The sequence below is a fragment of the Microtus oregoni genome, unplaced genomic scaffold, assembly GCF_018167655.1.
Source record: "Microtus oregoni isolate MIOR12 unplaced genomic scaffold, Mior012 000016F_ref0000370, whole genome shotgun sequence".
Classification (NCBI taxonomy): Eukaryota; Metazoa; Chordata; class Mammalia; order Rodentia; family Cricetidae; genus Microtus; species Microtus oregoni.
This window is the reverse complement of record NW_024543075.1, coordinates 41804564-41818133: the sequence shown is the minus strand read 5'-3', so window position 1 is coordinate 41818133 and position 13570 is coordinate 41804564. Positions and strand designations below refer to the sequence as shown.

At 41.1% G+C, this 13570-nt stretch overlaps 2 protein-coding genes across 2 annotated transcripts; one reads left to right on the top strand and one right to left on the bottom strand.

The window, feature by feature from the left end:
- Window positions 1-1140: 1140 nt before the first annotated feature.
- On the bottom strand, window positions 1141-2088 carry LOC121457917 (olfactory receptor 51I2-like). The gene has a single exon (XM_041666985.1). The coding sequence runs from the start codon at window positions 2086-2088 to the stop codon at window positions 1141-1143; it is 948 nt and encodes a 315-aa protein (XP_041522919.1).
- Window positions 2089-12541: 10453 nt separating this feature from the next.
- Window positions 12542-13570, top strand: LOC121457400 (olfactory receptor 52D1). The gene has a single exon (XM_041666071.1). It carries the CDS (start codon window positions 12542-12544, stop codon window positions 13568-13570), a length of 1029 nt encoding a protein of 342 aa, XP_041522005.1.

Genomic DNA, 13570 nt, shown 5'->3' with positions numbered 1-13570 from the left:
TTTTAACACTAAATTTTCTTTATACTTGGAACAGGTGCATACATGTCAGAGGGTCATATAGCTGTCAGAAAGAACAATTTGCAGGAGTCAGTCTGCTCCTTTCACTATGTAGATCCCCAAAGCAAACTTGGGGAGTCAAGTTTAGTGACCCATTCATTTTTTTATCCACTGGACCAAGTTGCTGGTCTGCATGTTGTATTTTAAAACTCAGTACAGAATCTTGTGTTTGTTACCATTAAATAGAAATTAAATGTATATATCAGGTATGCTTGTTATTATATAAATGATAAATTATTTTATTTCTACTTCCAAACAAGCCAACTAGATAGATGAAAGACTGATACTTGTACATGTGAAAACAATCAAGACTAAAATCTCAAATTTCATTTACACTTTCTCTTATTGGAGCAGTGAGAAACTCAGCGAACTAGGAAATACTTTGCAATATGAAACTCTAATTTGTTAGAAGGAAACAATGGTTTATAGGTTTGTTGATTTGTTCAAACTTTATTTTCTTCTCTTCGTTACGCAATTGTTATCCCTTATCCAATCATGCTTCACTTATTCCTTCATTATTAGTCTAACAGATGCTATCTTAACAGAACAATCATGGCAAGTGTAATGTGGATGGGGAGAATGTCACAAAATTATTGCCACAGAATGGTTCTACTCTTTGAGGAGGAACGTAGCTACGAAGAGTGACAGAACAGTCACTGCAGTTATAAGCGAAGGGCTGACAACTTCCATGAGCAGAAACTAAATGCTGATGTACCTCTGGTCTCCCGTGTGGGGACAACACTCAAGGAATCCTAAAGTCAAATAGATCATTGTAACTGTTCAGACCCCAGGTATCACACCACTATCACTTAAAAATAGCATTTCATTGTTGTGATGGCAAAAGTGCTGTTGGTTTTCTTGAAAACAAGATTGCTTTCTGTCTCCAAAGAAAAGTTAACAAAGTTAAGTTCTAGGTATGTCCCCAAATGGTGTTGGCAGGTACTAGCTTAATAAAAATAATGTAGATCCAACATTTTAGCAGTGATCCTAGGACTTTAAGCACACACCTCACAACCCTGCTCTGGTGCATGGTTATTCATACTTCCAACATTAGATCACATACCATTTCTGTCTTTGCCAGAATTACAACTTGACCCTAAAAAGCATCTTGCGAAGTCTCCTACGAATCTCCTTTGTCTTAATGGAGTAGATGACAGGATTTAACATGGGAGGCACAAAGAGATAGAGGGTAGACATGAGGATATGGACTGCATGAGGTAAGCCAGCCCCAAAACGATGCACAATGGACACACTGACCATGGGCACATAGAAGATGAGCACAGCCAAGATGTGGGACACACATGTGTTGAGCGTCTTCAGGCGCTCCTCCCGAGATGCAATGGCCAGCACTGATCGAAGGATAAGCACATAAGAGATGAGAATGAGTGCCGAGTCCAGGCCAAAGGTGAGCAGCACAATGGACAACCCATAGTGGCTGTTGAGGGAAACATCAGTACATGCCAGCTTAATCATATCCACATGTAGGCAGTAAGCGTGGGAGAGGATGTTCTGAGGGTGGCAGAAGGGCAGTCTGTGCAAAAGTACTGGGAAGACCACAATGAGAACAAAACTGCGGAGGACTGTTCCCAAGCCCATTGCCACAATTCGGGCATTGGTGAGCACTGTAGCATAGCGCAGTGGATTGCATATGGCTACATAGCGATCAAAGCTCATGGCTAGAAGAATGCCAGACTCTGTCCAAGAAAAAAGATGTATAAAAAACATCTGGGCCAAGCATGCGTTAAAGGCAATCACTTGGGCATGGAAACAAAGGGCAGCCAGAACAGTTGGCAGAGTGGAAAGAGACACACCTAAGTCATTCACAGAAAGCAGGGACAGGAAGTAGTACATGGGCTGGTGCAAGCTCTGCTCCTCCTTGACAATGAGGAGGATCAAGGAGTTGCCCACAATGGAGATGGCATAGAATAAAATGAAAGGGAGGGACAGCCAGACCTCCATGGCTTCCATTCCTGGAAAGCCTGTCAGAATAAAGCTGGGAGCCTCAGAGGCATTGATCCTGAAGTTGCCCATGAGAGGACAGGGTAGTTTGTCACCAGTCAGATCGGTGTTTCATACAAGCTACACCATGTGTCCAGTCCTGCCACAATCCCTGCAGAGGAAAAGGCAGCATGCAGGGATTTTCATGACTGCACATGCATGACCTCTGAAGGCAACTGAGCTAAAAAGTCAGGAAACTCTAGCTGTGAGAAGAGGCTTCTTTTTTTTTTTTATCTCTTGAGATAAGATTGTTTACAAAAGTATTTTTTTTTAATTTTTTAAATTTATTTATTTATTAAAGATTTCTGTCTCTTCCCCACCACCGCCTCCCATTTCCCTCCCCCTCCCCTAATAAGTACCCCCCCTCAGCGCGAAAAGCAATCAGGGTTCCCTGTCCTGTGGGAAGTCCAAGGAACCCCCACCTCCATCCAGGTCTAGTAAGTTGAGCATCCAAACTGCCTAGGCTCCCACAAAGCCAGTGTATGCAGTAGGATCAGAAACCCATTGCCATTGTTCTTGAGTTCTCAGTAGTCCTCATTGTCCGCTATGTTCAGTGAGTCCGGTTTTATCCCAGGCTTTTCCAGACCCAGGCCAGCTGGCCTTGGTGAGTTCCCAGTAGAACACCCCCATTGTCTCAGTGTGTGGGTGCACCCCTTACAGTCCTGAGTTCCTTGTTCGTGCTCTCTCTCCTTCTGCTCCTGATTTGGACCTTGAGGTTTATGTCCGGTGCTCCAACCTGGAAACAACCTAGATGCCCTTCAATGGAAGAATGGATGAACAAAGTATGGAATATATACATATTAGAGTACTACTCAGCAGTAAAAAACAAGGGCTTCTTGAATTTTGCATGCAAATGGATGGAAATAGAAAACACTATCCTGAGTGAGGTAAGCCAGACCCAAAAAGAGGAACATGGGGTGTACTCACTCATATTTGGTTTCTAGCCATAAACTAAGGACATTGAGCCTATAATTAGGGATCCTAGAGAAGCTAAATAAGGAGAACCCAAAGAAAAACATATAGGCATCCTCCTGAATATTAACCTTCAGCAGGCGATGAAAGGAGACAGAGACAGAGACCCACATTGAAGAGGCTTCTTTTTAAGGCTCTTTCAGGAGAAAGAACTGGCAGTCTCTCCAAGGGAGCTGGCCATCTCATTCAGCCTCTTAGTAGCTCCCTGAACATGGTCTTTATGGCCATTCAGTCAGCTCCTTCCATATGCTTCACACTTCATAACCACGACCTAAGATGGTCTACTGGAAATTAAATTTCCATCCTGAAAAATAAGGAAATAGGTGTACAAGTAAAGGAAATAAATCACCCCAGGGATCTTGATAAGGAAGCTACATGGCTATAACTTCAATTCTAACCCACTACAATCCCCAGTATTTTCCTATAAATTGATTTAAAAAATCACATGCTTTCATATTCATAACATACCATTGTTGTTCCTCTATTAGAATATTAGATTTCCTTAGGTGTAGAAGCTAATAAATGCTACCCTACACCAGCCCGGTGAGATCATGAGAGTGACAAGCCTTTTGTTTTACACCCTTTGCCTTTGTTTTCTTATATATGCTTTATAACCATCCATTTGAGAAAGAAACACACTTAACAATATTTTGTAACATTTCTATGGCAAACCTATAAACCTTCGGGGGTCTGATCAATTTCTGTGTCTCACAGGTAATCATTAACACACATATCCATCATTGAACAACATACAGTTTCCATATTTACTATTCTATACAACCCTCAGGAAAGATCGTTTTCTGTGGCAGAAGTATTGTATCAGGAAATATTAATACTAAATAAATATCAGGAGAAAATTGCCTGTTGGAGGACAAGGATTTTGAAAAGAGTCCCAAGGATCCATGAATGAAGTGCAGGTTTTCTGGGAAGCAGCATTAGTTTTGATGAGATAGGAAAGACAGACAAGAAACTTAGAGAAACCTTTAGAGTGGGATGAACCCCTGACAGCATCATGCAAAGCAAGAACACTGCTGGTTTTAGGGGAGACTGTCCCAAGGTGAAAAGACTTCTTGAACACCCTAGTTTCAGTCCACCATGAAATACATTCCATGGTAAGGAAATCTAAAACTGCCTTAATAGAAGCCTGCTTCTGCAGAGAAAGAATAGTACTTGTATCTGATCCTGCTGTAACCAGAGAGTATGCAGAGGCCTCAGTAGCCCTGCTGATGCTAGCGCCATTTCTGCTTCTTTGTAATTTTCCATGTATTTACACCAAGGAACAAAATAAGAAGAGTGAAGAAAGAAGTGACAAAGAGTTAGAAAGACAAAAACATAAAAAGAGGAGGAAAGGCTGAAATCAAATGGTTTTGTTTGTTTGCTCAATGGTGCTGTTTTCTCAAGGCAGGGTTTCTCTGTTTAGCCCTGACTGTCCTGGAACTCTCTCTCTCTGTAGACCAGGTTGTCTTAAAACTCATAGAGATCCGCATGCCTCTGCCTACAAAGTACTGGGCTTAAAGGAGTGTGCCACCACCACCCAGAAAAAAATGTTTTCTGTTTTTGTTTTTGTTTAAAGAGGAAATAATATGAAATGGTAAGGGTCAAATAAGGAAATGCAAGATGAGAGACAACACTGCAAATAAGGACTACGAGAAAGACAAATAAAAGCACACACAGCTACAAGCAGCTACCTCAGCCTGCCTCATGTTCCTGGCGACCTGTGATGGGGGCTGGTGAAAGATACAGAAGGACCCATATTCATGCTGAATATCTCAGGAGCCACTTCTCAGCTTCTGAGCAATGGAGGGCCTACAACAAGACCTAATAGTCTTCAGCCAAACACTCCTGGGAATAGGTTCTTCATCACAAGATTCTGGTGTTTACTCCTGTCTATTCCCATGGGAGCTTCAAATTTCGCAAAGAACATGACAAAAGTCCCTCTCCCCCCAGCTAAACAGAGCTTGCATGCACCTATGGCTTCTCCTCGTGTCTGCTGGAGTCCTGAAAACAATGTGTCAAGTCAGAGTCTGAGTACCAACTCTAGTAAATGATAATATATAAATATAATTCATTCTTCCCCACCTCCAGATAGACAGAGCCCTTCTTTGCAAGCCTAGTTCCCACTTTAAGACCCCTTTCCAGGTAAGGAGTAGAAACTCTACTGTAAAGCTAGCTATTCTCATAGACAATAGAAACAGATGTTTCTCAATGATGCCCGGAGTTTTCGGTGTCCTCTGAACCCCATCAAAGCTTAAGGGCATTGCCTTATTTAATCTTCACAACCAACTTCACAGACAAGGAATCCTCCCACTTCACACATGAGAAAACTGGAGGCTCAGAAAGTCAAAACACACTCAAAATTATTAGTACCGAGTGGCAAGGCTGCTTTCAAACACAGACCATTCGATTATTCACTTACAATTATTACAGCATATACCAGACAGACATGATAATGCAAACCTGTAATCATGACATGGAGAGACTAAGTCAAAAGGATTATAAACTGGAGACCAATCTGGTTGAGTCAAAGGCCTTGGCTAGCATGAGAGAAATATGGTCATCCTCTGCCCCCATAAGTAACTCACCCACTGCTATTTCATTTTGTGTCTTCTAGTCATACTCAGTTTGCTGCAAATGGCCAGAGTTCACCCTCCTCCAAAGCTGAATAAGTATACTATTGTACATGTATGTTACATATTTTATTTTTCATTTAGCAGCTTTTGGGGACCCGGGCTGATTTCATGCCTTCATTGCTGTAAAGAGCGCTGAAACATGCGTGAGACTGCATGTGTATCCTCATTACACAGACGTCCTTCTTTTGGAAATATACCGAGATAGGATCTAGGGTGGATTTATTTTTAGAAATTTATGACTATGTGAGTACCTGTAATAGAACTGCTAGTTCATATTCCTGTCAGGAGTAATGAGTCCCTCCCTCTCCCTAAACTCATCAGTATCTGTTGTAGGCTTTTTATTAATTCTTTGAGGGTTTCATGGGGAGGCCCAAAAATGTGAGCCTATTTCCACCTTGTCTGATGGTCAGAGAGTTAGGAGGTTCCTCAGAATTGATAACAGCAATCAGGGTTGCACATTCTGACTCAGGATGTGGTTACTTGGTTCTTTTGACATTAAGATGGCTCATACAGGTAGGTCCACACCACCCTGACAGATGGTCAGGATATGCAAGCATACTTCTGCTCTTTCTTTTGTAATAGGAGGTTACCTGGAGAGTGGCAGTTTTCAGGACACTTGCTCTAGGGTGGCTTTACTGCCTAAACAACAGAATGCTAATGACTTGATGTCTCAAAGTGTTAAAGCAATTAACTGTTCGAGTTGTCCTTTGTATTGTGTTAAAGAAGTCTTTTGTTGCCTTCTCCCCCCCCCCTTTTGTTTTGGGGGTATAAAAGCATATGGAAAATTAAACACTCATGATTTTAGTATTCACTGGAATTCCCTCCCAGTAATATTCTATGTTTCTGTTTTATTATTTTTACTCACTTCATCGCATTCTTCACTATATTTTCTGATCCCCATGTCCCTTCCCTGGCAAGTGGTATTTTTGTCAAGGTTGGTCCCTGACAGTTTCACAGCAATGTGTTTTGATCATATTCAACTCTTCCCAGATCCACATTCCCTTCGGTACTGACCTAATTTTGTGTCCTTTTTATTCTTGGATGTGTGGTCTTCACCTAAGAGTGGATGACTTAACAGGGGCTACACCTTAGAGAACATATGTCTCCCTCTCCCAGCAGCTAACAAATGTCAATAGCTCCATGACTAGGGGTAGGATTTTTGTGTTCAACTTCTCTCTCCATACTGAGATTTGGTCTAATTGGGGCTTGTTTGGATTTTTATAGCTGCTGCAACTTGTGTGAGTTTATGTGTGCAGCTGCCCTCCTGAATCTAGAAAGTAATCTTTAGTCATCCCCCAGCTCTGTCTGCTACACTCTTTCCACACCTTTTCTACAGTAGATCTCTGAGTCTTGGGAGAGATGTGAGATATAGATGGTCCCTTCAGAGCAGACCATTCTGCTGGTTCAGATTCTCTGCTCTCTAGCTAGTTGTGGGTTTCTATATTAATTGCTATCTAGTTCTCTGATGAGGGTTGAGCAATGTATTGACCTATGGGTATAATGATATCATTAAGAGTCTATTTAATAGCATGTTTATTTAAGTAGGGTAACAATAGTAGATTTGCCTCTAGAACCTATGACCTGTCTAGTCACAGGTTCTTAGCCTGCTAATGGTACCAGATATGGGTTTCATTTTGTGAATGGAATTTAAGTCCAATCAGAGAATGTTTGCTTACTCCCAGGATGTTTGTGATTCGAAAGCACTGTGGACTTGTCTTATCTTTTATTTTGTTAAAAAACAAAAATCAAACCACCTCTTTATATTGTCTTTATAAAAGAGATGAAGAGGACTCATATCTTTTCAGGATGCTGGGCAGGTATTTAACACTGCTAAAACAAATTATTAAGTGATATTGAAATTAACATAAATTTTAATAATAAGTTTTTAATGTAAGTATTCTTCTGATGTTTAATTTTCATTGACTAAGCAAAAATATTCAGAGCAATATGGGGAAATTTGGCTTCCTAAGTGAAAGCTCTTGGACTCTTCCCTGGTGCACTGCTTCCACAGACACCTGTCAGTCAAATAACCAGCCAGCTAATCAATATATGGGGTGTGTGAGGGGGTGTGAGAAAGAAGGAGTGGAGAGAGAGACAGAGATGTTTTCTGCAATTTATCATTCCTATAAAACAGAACAAAATGAAAAACACGTATCAAAAACTGTTCATAGTTTTTATGACATTACAGTATTTCTGCCCCATTCAGACATAAGTCACAGATTATGAAGCATACATTACATATAAATTTTAAACACATTATTTTCCTTCTTAGTCATATGTATTCAGATAGTTCACTTGTTTGTTTATTTTTATATGAATATGTGCATGCCTGGGTGAGTTTATGTATACCATGTAGTCCCTGTAGAAAACAGAAGAGAAAGTATGATTTTCTGTCTGGAGATTACAGGCAGTTAGGAGCTACTGGAGGTAGGTCCTGGGAACTGAACCCAACTCTTTGACAAGATTAGACATGCTCTTTCCAAAATATTAATAATTTTAAAGTATATTTTGTGAAATTAGGGCTAATGGACAGGGAGCATGCACACATCCCTTGATCATCTCTTAGAGATGGCCTGTGTCCATGGAAATCATAACATACAGCATATAGCAAAGGAGACAAAAGAAGGAAAGAGAAGAGAAAATGAGCATAAAAATTGGCAACCCTGCAGAAGATATGGAGGAAGGATTGTAGAACTCAGTGACATCAATGATACCACAAGAAAACCCACAGAACTAACTAGCATGGGCTCATAAGGGTTCACAGAGACTGAACCAACAACCAGGGATCCTACATGGGACTGACATAGGCCCTCTGCATATACTACAGTTGTCTGGCTTGGTCTTAGTGTAGATCTCCTAGCTGTGGGAGCAGGGCATGGCTCTGACTCTGTTGCCTGATTTGGGAACCCATTCCTCCAGCCTGATTGCCTCATCCAACTTTAGTGAAGGAGAAGGTGCCTGGTCTCACTGCAGCTTGATATACCACGACTGGTTGATATCCATGAAATCTTTATCTAAAGAGCAACAGTAGAGGAAGAGTGGATAAAGATAGGGGGAGGACTGGGAAGAGGGGCAAGAGGGGAAGTTTTGATTAGGATGTAAATATGAGAAAAAAAATGCAGAAATGTTGCTCAATATTTTCCGCCTAAATCCCCATCATGGTAAACCTCTCTTATTCCTTTTTTTATTTTCAACACTTCCTTATTATTTTCCTAAAAAGTTAAAATAATGGATCAAATCCTTCGAGCAAGTCCTCTGAGTTTTAGATTTGAATATATCCCAGTCTATACGCAACCACATCCAGACCTGAAATAATCACACAGAAACTCTATTAATTAAAACACTGCCTGGCTAATAGTTTATGCATATTTCTAGCTATCTCTTATCTCTTAAATTAACCCATTTCTATTATTCTGTGTATCACTACAAGGTTGTGGCTCACCTGGTAAAGTTCCATCTGGTGTCTGTTTCCTTTGGCAGCTACATGGCGTCTCTCTGACTCTGTCTTTTTTCTCCCAAAATTCAGTTTAGTTTTTCTTCCTAGCTCTATTCTGCCCTGCCACAGGCCAAAGTAGCTTCTTTATTAACTAATGATAATAAAATATATTCACAGAATACAGATGGGAGTCCCACATCACACATTCTCAAGAAGATATACATAGCATAGATACTCATTATTCAATTAAAAATTCTTCATGGAATATTTTAATGTTATATCTAATCTTAAAACAATTTAGTCCCATAAAATATTTATCAATATGCAGTTTTTCTTATAACAAATTATATAGAAAAAACACAGTGGGAGATAACAAAATTAATTAACTTCTAGTTTTTATATGCTTCATATTTATTTACTCATAAAATAACACCCAACTTATTCTACATATGTTTATATAGTATATTACTTATTGTTCTGTTGCTGTGATAAAACTCCATGACCAATGGCATCTTAAAAGAAAGTTTATTTTGGTATATGGTTCCAGATGGACAAGAGTCCATGTTGGACAATTGAAGGTATGGCACCAAACAGCAAGCATAACATCAAGAGTAGGAAGCTGAACGCTCATATCTTCACAGGCATGAAACAGAGAGAGAAACCTGGAAGTAGGCATGGATTCTTAATCTTAAAGTCTGCTCACAGTGGTATACTTCCTCCAGCAAGGCTGCATCACCTAAGTCAGCAGTAGCAACAGGGGCCACATGTTCAAACCACCACACACAGGTAAGAAAGATCACTGTGGTGATTGATAAGCTATTTTTGTTCACTCCGAAACTAGGCTCTGTGCTCTGGGTGAGATGCCTAGGGTGAGCCTACATTTTTTCTTTGCTAGTCAGCAATCTGTTTATCTCCGCCATGAAGAGGCCTTGAAGGCAGCCTGGGAAAGCAATCTGAAAAGGGATTGATGTTACCATTCATATCTTTCTTTTGTAGTATCACTCAAGCTCCTAACTTCTCATTAGGAACAATAGCTGATTTTCCAATTTCTCCGTTGTAGTCATCCTCCTCACACCAGCATACCACACGTTTCCACAGAGTCTGGAGTGCAGGCTTCAGACAATCAGAATTCCTAAAACTGTTGCTGACCTCTAACTATGGTACACATCCTACATGCCAGAAGCAAGAGTCATTCCCATTGAATTTGTTTATATCAACCACATTCTTCCAGTGTACTACTTTACATAAATAAAATTAAGAGTGACTGAATGTGAACTGTATTCGATTTCATTAATGTTGGACACATAAAGTAATTCAAAAGAAAAGAGGAAGCTGTATTCATCTAACTAGGGAAAATGTTTTCTGAATGTTTGTTCATATGTATAATAACTGATGAAATGAGAAAATTAATTTTCCTTTGTGAGTGGTTATCAATTAGAGATAGTTTCTGGCTTAGGGATGGAGGCTGGTTTTATTTCCCCTCTCAGTCCTGTGTAGGCCCCATGCATGCTGAATGCACATATTTTTATCTTATGTTTATGGATATTTTGCATGCATATATGACTGTGTGCCACGTGCATGCAGTGTCTTCAGATGTCAGAAGCAGGCATCATATTCCCTAGAACTGAATTTACAGCTGTGAACCACCATGTAATTTCTGGGAATCAAACCTAGGTCTTCTGGAAGAGCAGCCAGTACTCTTAACTGCTGAGCCATCCTTCCTGCCCTTTGACTGTGGAATTTTAAGCAGCATCTGGTAGCACAAGCGCATTCACCACCACTGACTGCTATTACTCTATTCACATAAATCTTTCTGCCTGAGCACAGAATTCTGGGGAACCACAGTAACTGGGCACTCAAGAAAACTCAGAATGAAAGAAAAAAAAAACGGAAGCAAGGAAAGAAGACAGATCAAGACCAGGACAGAGAATAAAGAACAGACAAGAGTTAATTTCCACTTCCCTTCAAAAGTTACTGCAATTTTTTTCCTCACTCAATTCTTTCCTCATTTATCAACTTCTCATTTTCTTTCTCCCTCAAGAGGTACACAGCAGGTCCCCTCAGAGGAGGACATGGAGTCTTTCCTCCTGAGCATTGCAGAATGAATCAATAAATAACCTCACTTAATGAGTCATGTGACCAAAGCAGAGCAGAATACAGGCTGAGCGGAAGACATTCAGAGAATTCAGAAAACTTTAAAAGGGGCAGACAATTCAACAAGAATAACACTGAGTCTCCTCACTCTCTCAAGCCACACCCATCTGAATTTGCAAGGACACCCACCTTCCACTCCAGCAAAGCTTCAAACACAGGTACACACCTGCTCAATTCGCTGTACCTCTTCTTTCTCTCTCAACAACTCTGCATTTATGTAATACATCTCAGAGCGGCTGTGAGCCCACACAGTACTGCAGGGACCAACACTCTACCAAAATGGATGCCCCCTGCACAGGTATGTTTCTAAAAACAGATTCCAAAACAAAACTGTGTTTGATTTAAAGAAAGAAAGAAAAGCCTCTCAGAGTTACAGCACTTGTGGTTTAACACTTCTGAGTTTGACTAAACTGTGTTTGTCTAAGCAAGATCTCAAAAACTCAGTCACCAGAGTGATTCCAAAACAGCTGGGGCACATTTGGAAGAGGCCCCAGCTGTGAAACCAAGTGAGACGCTAACTCAATATGCCTTCATACTGTGTGTGTACTCTGTCCCCATCCTCTCAGCCACAGATGCTGACAGAGTAACAGATTTCTCACAACAATAGTTGGAAATCCTGCACAGGTATAACGCTGGGCCAAAAAGAGGGGGAGGGAGTGTGTAGTGGTTCCAGCTTGCCAGATTCTACCACGACAGACCAGTACCAGAGTAAGCCAAAACCACCCAGTGTTATCCCTGGAAATCTCAATGCAAGTAGGAATAGGGTCCAAGTTCAACACATGGAGTAAATTTATAACATTAGGAAGCGACAAGGAATAAAATGGTTTCTTTGGAAGTGATAGAAAATTAAATATTGACATTGGGTAAAAAGTCCCAACTTAGAATCTGGATATATAAAACCAAGTTTAAGTCCTACAAGAAACATTGAGTCCACATCAAATAGGCAAGAATTTAAAGACGGCTAAGCAGCATAATAGTGACAGAAGTACCCTGGAATGCTAACTGAAATAAGAAAAAATATATAGAAGGGGAAATAAAGAAAACTGAAAATGATGTGGGTGGGGTATGGGTGAGGAAAACGAAGAAAAGTCCATCCACGGGAACAGGCTAAAAGACTCTAGATAATACACAAGACTTTTCACAACATGAGTCAGGAAGTATTCATTTAGGAACATAAACACATATCTTGTGTTGAATATAAGAGTAGCATTGATGAATAATAGAGGAAATATCAGAGGTTTCAAGGGATTCTTGAGCAAGTGACAGACCATTTTCTCAGGCTACGAATGTGTGAATGAGCCTGATACATAATATTGCAGGGCAGGCATGCCGTCACCCCTTGGATAGAGCCCTTCATGTGCCAAGACGGACGTCAGCCTCCAACGTAAGTGACAGTCTCCCAGTCACTTTCTTCCTGACTGGAATCCCAGGGCTGGAGTTTGCCCACCCCTGGATTGCCATCCCTTTCTGTGTCATGTATCTGGTAGCACTGCTTGGTAATGCTGCCCTCATCTTTGTCATTGGGACAGAAAGTGTGCTTCATGCACCCATGTACCTCTTCCTCTGCCTTCTCTCACTCACTGACCTGGCTCTCAGCTCTACCACTGTACCTAAAATGCTGGCCATTCTGTGGCTCCATGCTAATGAGATTTCCTTTGGCGGATGCCTAGCCCAGATGTTTTGTGTCCACGCCATCTATGCTCTAGAGTCCTCAGTTCTCCTTGCCATGTCCTTTGATCGATATGTGGCTATCTGTAACCCTCTAAGATATACAACCATTCTCAATCATACTGTCATAGGCCAAATTGTCTTTGCTGGCATAGTCCGCAGTGTAGTTATTGTGTCCCCCTTTATCTTTTTGCTGAAGCGACTGCCCTACTGTGGTCACCATGTCATGGCTCACACATACTGTGAACATATGGGTGTTGCTAGGCTTGCCTGTGCCAACATCACTGTCAACATTGTCTATGGGCTGACTGTGGCTCTGCTGGCCATGGGCCTGGACTCAGTTCTCATTGCCGTCTCCTATGGCTTCATCCTCCGGGCTGTCTTTCGTCTTCCATCCCGTGATGCTCAACGCAAGGCTCTGAGTACCTGTGGCTCTCACTTTGGTGTCATTCTGGTTTTCTATATACCTGCCTTCTTCTCCTTCCTCACTCACCGTTTTGGTCACAACCGGGTTCCCAAGCATGTACACATCTTCCTGGCTAACCTCTATGTGCTGGTGCCTCCCGTGCTCAATCCCATTATCTACGGAGCAAGAACCAAGGAGATCCGGAGTCGATTTGTAAGACTGCTTCATTTGGGAAAGGACTTGGTATAA